Here is a 13,945-nt window from a genome sequence, read left to right on the forward strand (position 1 = left end):
TAGCCAATTCCTACAGCACTGTTGTTAACAGGTATGCCTCACTTCACTAGAAGCAGCACTTCCATCAGCACTATTGCTCTGGGGGCTTATGTACTTCCATCAGTTTAAGAGATCTATTTCAGAGGGTTTGATCCATAATCAGAGCATCAAGCTGAGGTGATATTTTTGATTTCCCATTTCTATGGATGGCATAGCTGACAGGAACCTGTAAGCGAGCATTATCCCATAGAGACACTAGTCTCTCTGTGCCACGATGCTCTCATACCAATCATTTCATAGTACTCTTACTTTTTGAAGAAATGCCCATTGACCTCGAATTGCTGTCGTAACATAACCTTTCCTCGATACTCAATTATAAGGGTATCTAGTGCCAAGTCTCTTGCTGCCCTCAGGATCTTCCGGTGCTTCTGAACCCGAGTCACCCTTCCCAGCTGCAGCTGTAACAAAAACCAGAGCAAAAGAGAACTTGAACCAGAGGCCTCTAACTCATGAAGAATATTTTACCTACATAGAAAGAAAAAATATTCTAATAGCAACACAGAAAATCCGCCAGGTGAATATCTAGTCTATTCTGTAACAATTTAGGAATGACCAATAACCTTGATAATATTTATCAAAAGCAAACAGTATTTATTCCCTTCCTTCAACAGTAGTCTGACAAATCTATCAGACTATTTCAATCTCGCAGCTAGGAGGCATAACCAGACCTGTCACTTGCTACTAACTGGGAATTGCTCTGCAATTATGGCAACTTTCACAGCCAGAATAATTCAGATCTTCCCTAAATTGTGGGTTGTCACACATTCAGAGAAAAAAATGCAAGCTTTTCCTTCTGCAGAGGATGGTAAATTCCAGCAAACAGGCCAAAGACTTAAGCTGGCAATTTCCACCTCCATCCAGAAACTTCTCTACATCTCTCTGCTCAGCTAGTGCTGTTGATTTTTAATTTTTTTTAACACTATGAAATAAATTTTTAATGAAGTAGTGACAGTTTGTTGAAACATCCTCATGTTAAAGTCTACAGCTCTATTACAATGGATTTTCACAACAATGTGTCTTGACAGTATGAAACCACAATATTCTTTAAGCGCAGACATCCAAATATGACAAATTTTATGGAATAATGGAAGGGATATTATAAGCACTAGGGCAGAGGAAAGACTTATTCCATAAAAACAAAGTACTTTTCTTACTTAAAAAATTGAACTTCTGTGCAAGCAAAGATTATGTGAAGATGACTGGCTGCCTTGCCACCACTTCTGTGCCTGTTCCTTCCTAAGCATTCTATTCACTGCTCAGAAGGGCACAGTTTTGATACTTTTCCAGAGTGAATTGAAGCATAAGTGTTCTGACTTCAGTAGTAACGACAGTCATGTATCTAAATTAGGAGTAAACCACAAAATTTTACTAAAATCAAGTTCCCAACTTTTCCTGAGAGAGCTCTCATTAGAAACAGCTACTGAGCACTCTGCTGAAATGGATAAAAATTAGTTCAAGGGGCTCAGCCTGAACAATGACAGAACACACAACGAAAATAAAAGTTAACGCCTTAAGGCAGCACTCAGCACTGAGAACCCAGCAAAACCCTTGTACTGACCACATGAAAATACTGAACCACAGATCTTTTTAACCCTTTCTTCTGATTGTGATCTTACATCTCCTCTGTATACAACCTCTTCAGGAAAATTACTTTTGTTGTTTCAATATGACATTATACTGCAGATCCTGGATGAGCCAGTAAAGTAAGATCTATTTGTTGACTTCTCTTACTCAGATCCAGGATAAAGACAGCTTTATAAAGTATTCATTTGAAACCTATTCAGATGGGAGTAGTGGTCCAGAGCTCCTCCTGAGATACATCCAGTGCTACAGGTGTCATGCCTATGGGGTTTATCTCTCTTATACCACTCTATCTGCCAGCAGTTGGGAAAACCTGCATATATGTACTGGAGACTCTGAAGAGCCTTGCAGGGTGTTCATCTCTTCAGGTCTTGGGTCCTGACAGGAGCTCACAGAGGATTCCCCAAGTCCACTCAAGTGGCATAACAGAAACATGTTATTTCCAGACTAAGAAGCCGCACTGCTGGTCCTGATTTCTGATCAACAAACCCATGACATGAGTGAACTGTAGGGTAAGACTGTTTACACCACGGAGTAGCAGCTAAATTATTTTTAGCACTTTGTACTTTCCAACTGTGGCAACAAAGAATAAATAAATAGGACCAGATTTCCTAGTGTATGACAGGAGATAAGAAGAAAGTATCTGAAGTTGTTAGGTGAATTAGGATCCAGTGTGCCTCCAGCTGAATAATTCTGTTTCTATACTATCACTGATTTGTTTTTATACTTTCTCACCTAGGCCCTACACAGGAGGGTTGGACCAGATGACCTTCAGTGGTTCCTCTCAACCTAAACTGTTCTATTACTCTATCAATACCAAGAATATCAATGAGATCGTACTTTTCAGAGGTGCAAGTTAATGTCTGGTAGCCTTCACTCTCACCTTTGCCTCATGACTGACTTGTATTACACTTCACCTCATGGCAGAAAACAGCTTGGGGAATACACGTGGGATAAGGTGGGGTGGTCAGAGGAGGAGAAAGTCCATGCAGGAAAGAGAAGCTCTGCATCTGCACAACTTATTTATCTGAGTTTGGTGAAATAGGAATGATCTCATAGCTCTTCTGGTAAGACACAGCTCAGCTTGTTTTCGTTCTCTGAATTTAGAAATATGAAGTAGATTAGCTGCCATGCTTTCATGTGTGAAAAGAACAAATGATTTTATTCATGTCATAGGCTAGGGACTGCTGACTGCTAATCAGCCAAAACTGTTCTGATATATTTGCAGAGCAACATCTGCATAATACTCAGTGGCTTTATTTTATAAAGGCCCTTTTGCTCTTCACTTCAGAATGTGAAATCAATCAGGGGTTTGAGCTCAAGTCAGCAAGTATCAGAGGCAACAAAGGGCAAATACTAACCCTGGGTTTCGTTTGGCAACAACAGTCAGGAAAGTGATTCACAGCTTTCAGTTTGTTGAGCAGCTGGCAGTAGCCAGGACTAAGATGATTTTATTCATACCACTAAACAGCTTCATATTTTCACAACTTTCCCTTTGCATCATGAGGACAGCTGAAAACTGGTTTATCATAAAATCACAGAATCATTGAGGTTAGAAAAGCCCTCTAAGATTGAGTTCAATTGTTAACCCACCACTGTCCAGTCCATCACTAACCCGTATCCCTCAGTGCCACATCCACAAGTTTTTTAAACACCTCCAGGAATAGTGACTCCACCACTTCCCTGGGCAGCCTGTTCCAGTTTGGTAACCCTTGTAAAAATAATTTCCTAATAGCTAGTGTAAACCTACCCTGGTGCAAAACTTGAGACCATTTCCTCTTGTCTTATCCAAAACAGTCCAAGGACCAAAATCCCATATTCTCCATGTGTAACTCTTAACCCATCTTTCCCTACTCTTCCTGGTTCGAGAAAGCTTTTAGGGCACATCTCAATCTCTTTTAAGTATATACTTGCATCACTGTTGACCTAAGTCAAACAACTCTCTCAACTGTTATGCAGGTATATATATGAGTATGCAGGGCATATAAAACATTATTTTTATTCCTTTCTCCTGTCTCCAGAATCTTCATGGCCAAAGAAAGCAGTGACAACACTTCTACACAGCTGCCAACTGCATATTAGCACAGCCTCCTGACTTTTTTCTAGCTCAAAGTACCTATTTTCCCTTATCTCACAGAAAAGCTATTTTTATGTTCAATAATGATACCTAGTTAAGAGACAACTGATGCAAACCAAGAAGCCTTCTCAGTTTGCTTGCCAAAGATGAGACAAATGAGTGAAACAAAAGTAGAATGCAGTGCATGAGAGCATGTGCTCCACACCTATGCAGGTGCCCTCCTCACAACACTCCACAGCCACCTCCTGAACAGAGATAACCGGACATAGGAGCTGATAAGCAGCAACCCAGGACAGCCACCTGGTCTTTCCTCAGTGTCCAAGAGAAACCATGAAACCGCAAAGTCCCTTGATACCTTCCCAGCATGTGCAATGATAGGACCTACCAACAGCTTGTTTACAGTAACTGCAGCTCACTGTGAAGTTTTCCAAGTTTCTATCTTTTTGTTTCTTTGGGATGTATCACCTTTGGAGTCTTCTGATTTGGAATGCTAGCCACATTTTCCTATGGGAAAACCTATGTCTGTACTGAGATGGGAGAGGCTGAGAGAGCATGAAAAGAACAAGCACATTTATGCATGGTATCTTTTATAGTCTTGTGTCCTGCTGTACACACATCAAGAAACAGCATGTGTTTTATTACTTGTTTCAGGACTTTTCCTAAAAGCCATGTGAAGCAGACAGAATTGGTTACATTTAGTCTCAAAAACCACTAAGATTTCTAGAGGAGTAGAACTTCTCTGTGTTTCCTCAGCTTCTCTCTTTAGAAAGGCTACTCACATAGCCAGCAGGAAGTGTTTCTCCCCAACCCCCCCAAGAAATCTTATTTATTGCAGAACCAGAGGCAAGAATGGAAGAAAGTTTGGTCCAAAGTCCTCCTTCTGCACTCTCCCTTACTGGCAAGATCTGTGCTCTGCCTGAAGTGAAAGCAGAGGGAAAGGTGGGAGGGAGCACATGAACTTCACTGAGTCAGTTGATATAAACAAGAATGATTCAAGCACAAACATACACCTGATATTCAGGTTTCTGACTTTGGTCCCTTTCTACAGAAGAAGTGCCCCACTTCTCTTCTGCAGCCCACCCTTTCAGATACACCTATCTCCATTCTCCTGGACAAGGAAGGCCCAGAAAAGCCTGAACTGTGCAGGAATGCTATGTTCAATGCTATGTTCAATAAAGCACAGATAAGATGAAACAACAGATAAGAAGAGTATTAGTGGGGAGGACATACACCACACAAACACATTGTTTTCCTGTTTCTGCCTGTTTACATGCACTCCATAAAGATGGCAAGACACCAACCATTGCTCATTGCTGGAAAGTTAGGGAGAGAGTCAGTTTCCTAAAATCAGCTGTAGTTGTGCAGTTTTTGGAAGTTACCAGAGTCCAAATAATCCAAAATACTGAAATAATGTTGAAAGGTTCTTTAAAGTAGCCTTCCACACGAGTGAAGAAATAAAAGAAAAAATAAAGGGGACTGGAAAACTCAGGTGGAAATCAGGAAATTTCCTGTCTTCAGCAAGTGACAGATCTGGTTCCACCTCAGGCCGTTCAGTGATCAAAGTATTTATGGTAAAATAACAGTTAACCACATCACAGAACTGTGCAAAATATCCCCAACTTAGCAACACTGATTTGGTCTAATGCAAGTATTTGTGAATCAATCTCTGTACTGGCATAATTTCTGATTCACTGTGTATCAAACCTGTGCCTGTTGGTCTGAGCTAGGATACTGCTCACCCATGCCCTGACCTACTCCACCTCTGTCCTGCTGGTTCTTACCTGCATCTGGGACCCAATAACAGTATTATTGCAGGCCAGTTCTGTTTTGTTGATTGTGTCCAGCATAGCAGTTTTGCCCACATAGTCTTTATTAGAGTTTAGGTGACGCTCCAGCAAGTTCTGCACATCAGCACTGTACTGGTTCGTGAAGGCTTCCTCATACTGGTCCGTCCAGAGGCGTATCCGATTCTCCCACCCTTCAGCTGTGTTTTCATCCAAGGCATGTGCTTCAGAAGGGGAATTCTGCACAAAACAGCAAAGAATGAATGGATAGTACACAGCAGGAAAACCTATCCACAGTGCTCCAAGCACATGAATATGCTACAAAAAAAGGCAAATCTGTTCCAAGCTATTTAAGTGTTGGTTATGAGGACACATTTTTCAGCATCTGCACCCTCCAGAACACTGTACTAGAGTGTCACTTAGGAATCTACCGAGATTTCATGCAGAATTAAGACCTCTTGGAAGTTGGAACTTGGCACTACTACAGAAAATAAAATTAGGCTAGTACATGGCCAGAAAAAAAAATTATGCCACTTTGGAAAAATAATCAAGTACATTAAAAAAGCAAAGGCATGGAATACACGAAGGCAAATAAATTTCCTGCAGGCTTGTCCTACTGTCAACCCACTCATGGCCAACATAATGCTAGATGATGCTGACTGCATCTCAATCTTTGCAGTGACTGATCCAAAAATAGTCCTGAACCTTCTAGCTAAATGGTCACCAGAGTTTCAAGAAACTGAATGTAGAGCATAAGCTAATACCCAGAGGGTTAAAACTGCAAGTCCTAAGCAGAGTAAAGAAGAGAGGGCAAAATCAGGTAATCCGTTTAGGCTGTCTTGTAAAGGAGGGGAAAACAGAAGCTGGTAGAAAGAAAAACACTTAAGCTTCATTCTTTAATTGACAGTAGTTGAAGTAGTTCAACAAATACTCCAGAGCTCAGTAACTCAACTGGCTTCATAAAGCACTGAGACACATATGACACTGAGGTCTTAGTAACAAGGACAAATGAAGAGCAGTCATTATTTTAATCATATATATTAAAACCAGCAAGAGTTTCCATGCATTTTTACCCTCTCAAGCCACTTGCACACTATGGAGATGGTGCATAGGGATGCCACAGGACTGTCCTTTTTCCTCTGAGCCACCTGCTAGCAGCCACTGCCAGCTACAGGACTGGGGTCAAGTGGAACTGAGCAAACCTTAAGGCACCTCTTGTGTGTCTAGAAACAAATGCAGCTCACAGTTCAAGTCTACTTTTTTTGTCAAATAACCTTCCTATTCAATGGCCATACCTACCACTATTGAAGAAGTCAGAGATAAATACAATGTCCATCCATCCCTAGTAAGGGGATGTGGGTAGAAACAAGGCAGCACTGCTAGGGGCTCCCAACGTTAAACTTGTGAACTACTTTGATGTCCAAGCTTGAAATAGCTTTGATGCAATCAAACAATAACTGCCCTCACAAAGAGCAGCCACAACCAGTTCTACATCCCTTACATCAAACACCCCACTCCCAAGTGCCATGAATCAGTCACCTCTCAGAACTGGATTGCATTATCTTACTGGAAGCTATCAGAAGCAGATGGAAGGTTCAAGGGGCAATTCCTGTGATACCCTTTTGAATAGGGTACCACCTACCACTACCTCCTTGTGGTGCATTGTAAGGTTTGAGTTTATTACAAGGCTGGTCCCACAATCAGAAATTCCCCAGGCAAACCAAAAGAGGGACAAAATAAAGAGGAAAAAACCCCACCACCATCACAGAGGGTTGTAATTTCTACTCACCTTCATCCTCAGAGACTTTCTTGAGCCCTCTCGAAAAGCCTGTCCCCCAGACAAGGAGAGAGAGAAAAAACAAGGTATTGTAAATTTCCTCAGAATTAGGATCCCAGAACCACACTAAATCTTACTCCAATCCTTAATAAAAGATGACAAGAAATACAGGAAAACCTACACAAGAAACAATGGACCTGAACAAAAAGAGACTCTGCAATGCAAATCCAGTGGAAACTGCTGAAAAGCTTGATGGCCAGGATTTCTGAACTGAAAAAGCCTGCCTCACACTTAGTAAAAATGTCAAGATCAAAACCAGAACTGTCCCAACTAACCCCACTTGCTTTGATACAAGAAAGGTCCAGCAACAGAATCAAGCTGGTTTGCAACAAAAAAATAACCCCTCCAGACCTCACACACCTCCTGCCCCCAGTGTTTTATTTCATCAGTGCCTACCAGAAGAACTTCAAGGGAAACCTAACCTGTGGAAAATCATGGTAAAGCTGGCAGATGATGGGAAAGAACCAGCTGCTCACACACTTGCATTCCAATATAAGCAATCCAAATTTATTTCAGTCCCCAAACCCTCACAAACAAGACAGTAAAGTCATCCCTCAACAAATGTTCATCACTACCTACATAGTTTTCCAAACAGGCAGTATCTCTGTCCCCGAAGAACAGTGCCAAGAAGCTCTGCAGCCCAAATTCCTCAACAAAGCCTGCTAAAAAATACCATGCTCCCTTCATTTTTCATTGTGTTCACACACAGACTGACCCTTTTCCACAAACAGACAGACTCCAAAAGCTATTTCCCCAAATCCTAATATAGCAAAAGGAAAAAATATGTAATTGAGTCCAAGTGCTGAGCATGAATGCACAGCATTGGGAAATAAGGGTGGAGTTCCAGCAAGGTAATTTTTAAACCAACAGCCATGTACTCGAGCAGGTCACAAATACAAGGCGTCCCATTATTACACCAGAAAGAGCAATTCCTGACAGGACAAAAGTTTCTTGTCTACTGCCAGCTTGTCAACCTGCTCCTAACAACACTGCACAGCATTTGGTAGGAACTGCAGCAACCTCATCTCGCTCCACATACCTTGATCTTTTTGGCCTTTGGAGCAGTGCGAGCCTTTTCTGTACTCCTCTTCCTCTTCTTGGGTTTGCTCCTGCGGACGCGGTTGACGGTCAGTGTGATGCTGGTCGGCGTGTGCTGCGTGGCCGTGTACAGCACTGTGGAGGGAGAGAGTTCTTCATCCCAGCTCTCAGTGGCACTGCTGTCCCCGCCTAGAGAGACAAGCACTTCGTTAGCAACAGCTTCTCATCCCTGAGAGCACGCACAGCTTACCCTTATGTCCATTTTCATCAAGACGACTTGCTGCCCCTGAATAACTCTTCCCTGAGAGAACTATATCACCTCTGTTTTCCCACCTGAACTGGGAACAAGTGTTCCAAACTTCTGGTATGTCACAGAACTGCATTAATGAAAATTTTCCTTTTCTGTTCACAAGATAATCTGATTTTCCCTAGAGCTAACTGAGGTGAAGTGTAAGGAGAGGAGAAAATCCCAGTGTGGTTGGGAGGCAAAGAACATTAGTGGGCAGTGATCACAGTTAGATGATTACAGCATCCAAAAGACAAAGGTCTTGAAGAAAGAAAACAAAAGTCACCATTATCAGAATTACAACCTCAGACTCACCTGACACGTTGTCCTGCTTCCGGCGGCGGAGTCTGATCACCTTCCCCCTGCTCATTCCTCTGCCAAAGGAGAATGTACAATTGAAGCTGGTTTGTAGGAGTAAAGTCACTTGAAATTCAACAGGGTGTCACAAGATGCGTGCCCTCAGTGGGGCCCAGGATGATAAGAACACCGATTTAACATCCTCATCTCCACTCCTGGTGCCACCAACACTTGTCAGGCTGACAACGCAAAGGAGGAGGGTCAATACTGGGTAAAGCACTGGAAAGAACGCTCCAGTTAGCAAAAGGAAGTCTGTCCCACAGCCCAAAGGTGACACAGTTTGGTATGAGCAGTCAACACAAGGAGCAGCCCAGATCTGCACTGCACCAAAGCTTACCTGCACTTTTCACACTTGAGGAGGAAACCATCTTGAGAGACACTGCAGTGGCACCAAGTGGGAATTGATTCTCCTTCTGAGGAGCTCTCACTATCCCCGGAGTTCTCCTCATCAGGTGAGTGCAGGCCATTCAGTTCTGCACGAGGTATAATGGTCTGGACAGGAGGAGAGGCTGGCGGCGTTGGAGGAGGAGGGGCTCCATAATTATGATCCTGAAAATGAGTATTTGCAGTACTACTTTTAATGTGAAGATATGATGCCTAGAAACTGAAGTTCCAAATCCACAGTTCCCAGGTTAATATTTAACTGGTGTAAAACAATAGACTGAATTCCTCAACCTACCAAGAAGGTACAGTAATAGCTCTGAAACATGTAGATTATTTCCTTCAGCACCAATGAATTAAACTCAAAACTTATGAAAACAACCAGGCTATTTCGACATTAACTGTTGTACTGTTAATAATCTGAGATGACATCAGTGTTTAAACAATGAAACCAGCTGCCCTGAGATGCAGAGTTTCTGTCTGTTGAGATATTCAAAACTCAACTGGACATGGTCTTGGGCAACCTGCTCAAGCAGAGTCAGCTTGAACAGGGAGGTTGGATTATGCGATCTCAAGGGGCCCCTTCCAACCTCAGTGATTCTGTGACACCCTGTTCATCCCACAGCTTCAAGCTATGCTCCCACTCTTCCTGACTGCTCCTTGATTCTCATTGTTTTAAGTTACCACTATGAAAATCTACGCAGTTGAAACAAGTACAAATAGTGCACAATAAACCAAATGGGGCATAAAATTACCACCAGGAAAATATTATATATTCATATATATTCACACTTCATTCATATACTTCATTCAGTTAAAAATCTATCGCCTAGAACACTAATAAAGCTTGCTGTAGAGTACGCAAGACTTCACAAACAATAAACACAGAAATGAAAAATGTATGGCAGAACTCAGCTCTAACTTAGTGTTCCCTAGTAAATAAGCCAAAACTCCTAAGGCTTAACAGGCAAAGAACTATGGAACAAGAAGAAAAGAGTAAAAGTAGACAGTAAAGAGCTGATTCACTGCAGAGAGAGTACTCACTGCGTAAGGCAGCCCGCGATAGCTGTGTTTCTGGGTGGCCCCATAGCCGTGGCTGGAGTACACATTCTTCTCACTGACAGCTGGACTAGCTTCCACAGACTCTGGGCTGCAGAAAGGGCCAGAAGTAAAACCCATCAATACATCATCATTTTTCTTAGTGCCAGTATTTCACTGCTCTTTTCTATTGAACACATGAGCTCAAAATGAAGAAACTTCATGAAATCAAGGTGGTGTCATGTGTTTCACCAAGCATCATGTGTGCAGAAGCTGTACAGGATGAACCTGCTTTCAGAGCGAAGGAACTGAGTAAGGGCCACCCTATATAGCTCATTAAACTGGGTCTCAATCTGGGAAGTTAAAAAGGTAATTAGCATGTAAGAAGCTCAGTTTCCTTATTGTTGAGGAAATTGGGTCTAGTTCAGCATTCGCATCTGAACCCAGCTAGCCTAATCTCAAAGCCACTGAACAGTACTGCCATTTTATCTCTGCAACAGCTTATTTCAACTGCAGCTAAGCAGCTTTCCTGCACCTGCACTTGTTTCTCTCTCCCTCAGATACCAATTGTTACTGAGTCCAACATCCTGTGATAAAACCTGCATGAAACCTGCAGCTATCCTGACAGCAACTACCAGGAATTGGAGATTCCTGTTACAAAGTGGCAACAAAATCCATGACCTGGACAGACAGTGGCCACAGACAGATCAGATTCACCCTGCGCTTTCTATACAGCAACCTGCAATGAGCAGAACAGGAAATCTGCTGCTGAGGTACAATGCACTCTTCCACCACAGGGGGGTGAAAAAAAACAGCTAAAAATCAAAGGTATATCCTCAGCAGAAAGCTGCAGAAACCCTACTCAGAGAAGGGACAGCTGCAATTCAATGCAGGGGATATTAGGTAATGAGCCTAGAGACAGAACACCAGCAAGGAAACACGCTGTCTTCTGTTACAAGTAGAAGATACAAGTCAGATAACCTCTGCACAGATCAGAAGTAGGGCCTGTATCAGAATACGGCAGAATATTACTGAATCACCTCTGCAGATGAAATCTTCATCAACATTACAGCATGGAGCTGAGCAAGCAGGGAAGAAAAATACAGAAAAAGAAAACTTTACCTTGGACCTCTGCTGCGCTGGCGAGATCTCACAGGATTTTCAGTGGGTTCTACATGGTCAGCATGAATCAGGCACCATCAAACAATGGCCAGCAATCACGCGTGGGGCAGTGCTTAGGCACCACCCAAGAACAGTAACCCCTTGCCCTTTGGACTTCCTATTAGCTCTTGAAATCTCTGCTGCTCTGAAGTTTGCCCCACCCTGCCACTCAACCTCATCTATTCTCCAAGGCACCAACTCTGAGCTTCTGGCTTATTCTGGAGTAAAGTGGATCTGTCTTTGCAACATAAAGGAGCAATAATTCATTGTACAAAGAACTGCAAAAAGTAGAAGACCTTACACCTATGCAAACGACACTTCCGTAGCTCAGGATTTAGGTGCACAACATGATAAATTCCGTTGGTTTTCAATGTGACTACAGCCAGCTAAACTGTCAGAAGCAGGAGATATAAGTGATTTCTCTCAAAGGATATACTTCTTAGTAAAAGGTTACCATGTAGAATTTGCCACATAATCCAGCCTTTGCAACACTCCTTTAGGACTTTCAGATTGGTACAGCGTCAAATCCATTCAGGTTTAATAATATTCTCAGAAACAATATTAGAAGCAAAAGAGCCTAACCAGTCTAAGCAGCAGATACATCCTCTGTCCAAGTCACCCACATTCCTAACCACAGTCAGTCTGGAATACCAGCAGTGCTGCCGCAAGCATTAGCAATAAAACTTCAGGATTGTTGGTGCAACCGTGTCCAGGGACAACAACGCTGGGGCCCATGCTTCCTCAGCAGCAGCATGCCAAGGAGCTTCCACAACTTCCAATATGCAGTCAGACTAACACAGCAAAACTACTCTGCAGCCTCCATGTCACCCTCAGATGAACAGCAACACACTACACCATTTTCACCTCCTCTCTGTATCAGAGGCTGGGGAAGATGCTAAAGCTCAGCCTGTAAAGAGGAACAGCTAGTTTTCCTTTTGCCTTCCCCACCACCTTTGTGATGCACATCTTGGAAATCAATCCCTTATAAGAGGTACAAAGCTCAGGTACCCCAGACTTCAAGCATCAAACCAGAGAGTTTCAAAGCCAAAGTGAAGGATAGCCTTAACTTTGAACAGACCCATGAAGGACACTTCAGCAGTAACAGTGCATTGATGCAAAGCCTGGAGAATAGAGTCCTGGCAGTCCCAATTTTTAGGGAACAGGCAGAGAAACCAGTTCAGAAATCTTCAAAAGCCTTTTTTCAAAGCACTAGAGCCTAGCCTCAAGATGGACCTACAAATTTCTTACAAGGGAGAAGGAAAATGCTTTGCAGAAGGTTTATAGTCAGTCTTTTTGATATTTAAACGCTACAAGGAACACATGCGCAGATACATCTGGCTCCTCTCTCTACCATGCTCAGCTTTGAAAGCAAAGTACATGAGCAAACTATTTAGCACTCTTCCTCCTGTCATAAACAGTTTAAAATTCCTGCATGTTGAGTCTTCAAAGTGCTGCTGTGGGAGAAGCAGGGTGACAAGCAATACTGAATGTTAGATCTTGAAAAGTGAAGGATCACGTAACCACTACAGATGAGCGACTTACTAGATTCTGATTCCCCATTTAAAAACACGTAAAAATGTGGGCTTTAGGATGGAATGAAGCATCATGAAGAAGAATGCCTAGAATGGGGCCAGTGCCAAGACAGACAAAAAAGAGCTTTAGCAGTCTTGCAGAGAGTGCGACTGTGTAGTCAAACTCTATGCATAGTCAAATCAGGGTGAGATGGAAGGGAAAAACAATGATTCATACCTTAGCCCACTGCTCTTACAGCTCAAAATTAATAGAGTCTGGAGCAATTTCTGTTCTACACTGATCCATCTGACATGCAGGTATTCGCACAGTAGGTACCTTTAAATAATACATGGGAGAAATCTATCTCCAAAATGTCATTTGTAAATTTTTGTAAAGACATACTACAGCCCGTGCTTCAAAGAAGGATGCAGGCAAGCAGGAGGTAGAAGCACACAGAAATAACTTCAGCCCTCACTCTCGTCCCTGACAAAAACAGTCTTATCCTAGGTTTTAAGAAGAGATCACAATGCAGTATTTCCTGATTTTGAAATGCTCCTGACTCCGCAGAAGCAGAGTCTTTTAAAAGAAATGTAAGTCCCCTCCAACAGGCCTCAGAGATACGGCTGCAGTGAGAGCCCTGCACATGGTCCTGTGGTGGGGACTCCAAAGGATGCTCTCTGAGGCGTGCTCCTTGGAGTCTGCTCAGGGGCAGAAACAAAATAAAGGTGCCTACACAGGCTGGTGCTGTCTCACATCTCCGTCAATCTCCAAAGGTGTCCACAAATCAGTCATAGAAGACTGGTACCAAGTCTGAGCTAACAGGCTCTACTGAGAGGAAGGTTCAGCATGCTGAT

General features: G+C 42.7%; 1 protein-coding gene across 3 annotated transcripts in view; it reads right to left on the reverse strand.

Annotated features, from left to right (window-relative positions):
* The window catches only part of SETD5 (SET domain containing 5), a 65,917-nt gene that overhangs the window by 25,514 nt on the left and 26,458 nt on the right, over positions 1-13,945 (reverse strand). For all 3 annotated transcript variants that reach the window (XM_032121246.1, XM_032121245.1, XM_032121244.1), the window contains 7 exons: positions 10,425-10,530; positions 9,337-9,548; positions 8,958-9,016; positions 8,358-8,545; positions 7,271-7,309; positions 5,479-5,721; positions 289-437 (listed from right to left, as the gene is read on the reverse strand). In XM_032121246.1, the coding sequence (XP_031977137.1) occupies positions 289-437; positions 5,479-5,721; positions 7,271-7,309; positions 8,358-8,545; positions 8,958-9,012 (674 nt within the window). In that variant the 5' untranslated portion in view covers positions 9,013-9,016; positions 9,337-9,548; positions 10,425-10,530. The remainder of the gene's footprint in view (positions 1-288; positions 438-5,478; positions 5,722-7,270; positions 7,310-8,357; positions 8,546-8,957; positions 9,017-9,336; positions 9,549-10,424; positions 10,531-13,945) is intronic.

This window comes from Corvus moneduloides, chromosome 11, assembly GCF_009650955.1.
Source record: "Corvus moneduloides isolate bCorMon1 chromosome 11, bCorMon1.pri, whole genome shotgun sequence".
Classification (NCBI taxonomy): Eukaryota; Metazoa; Chordata; class Aves; order Passeriformes; family Corvidae; genus Corvus; species Corvus moneduloides.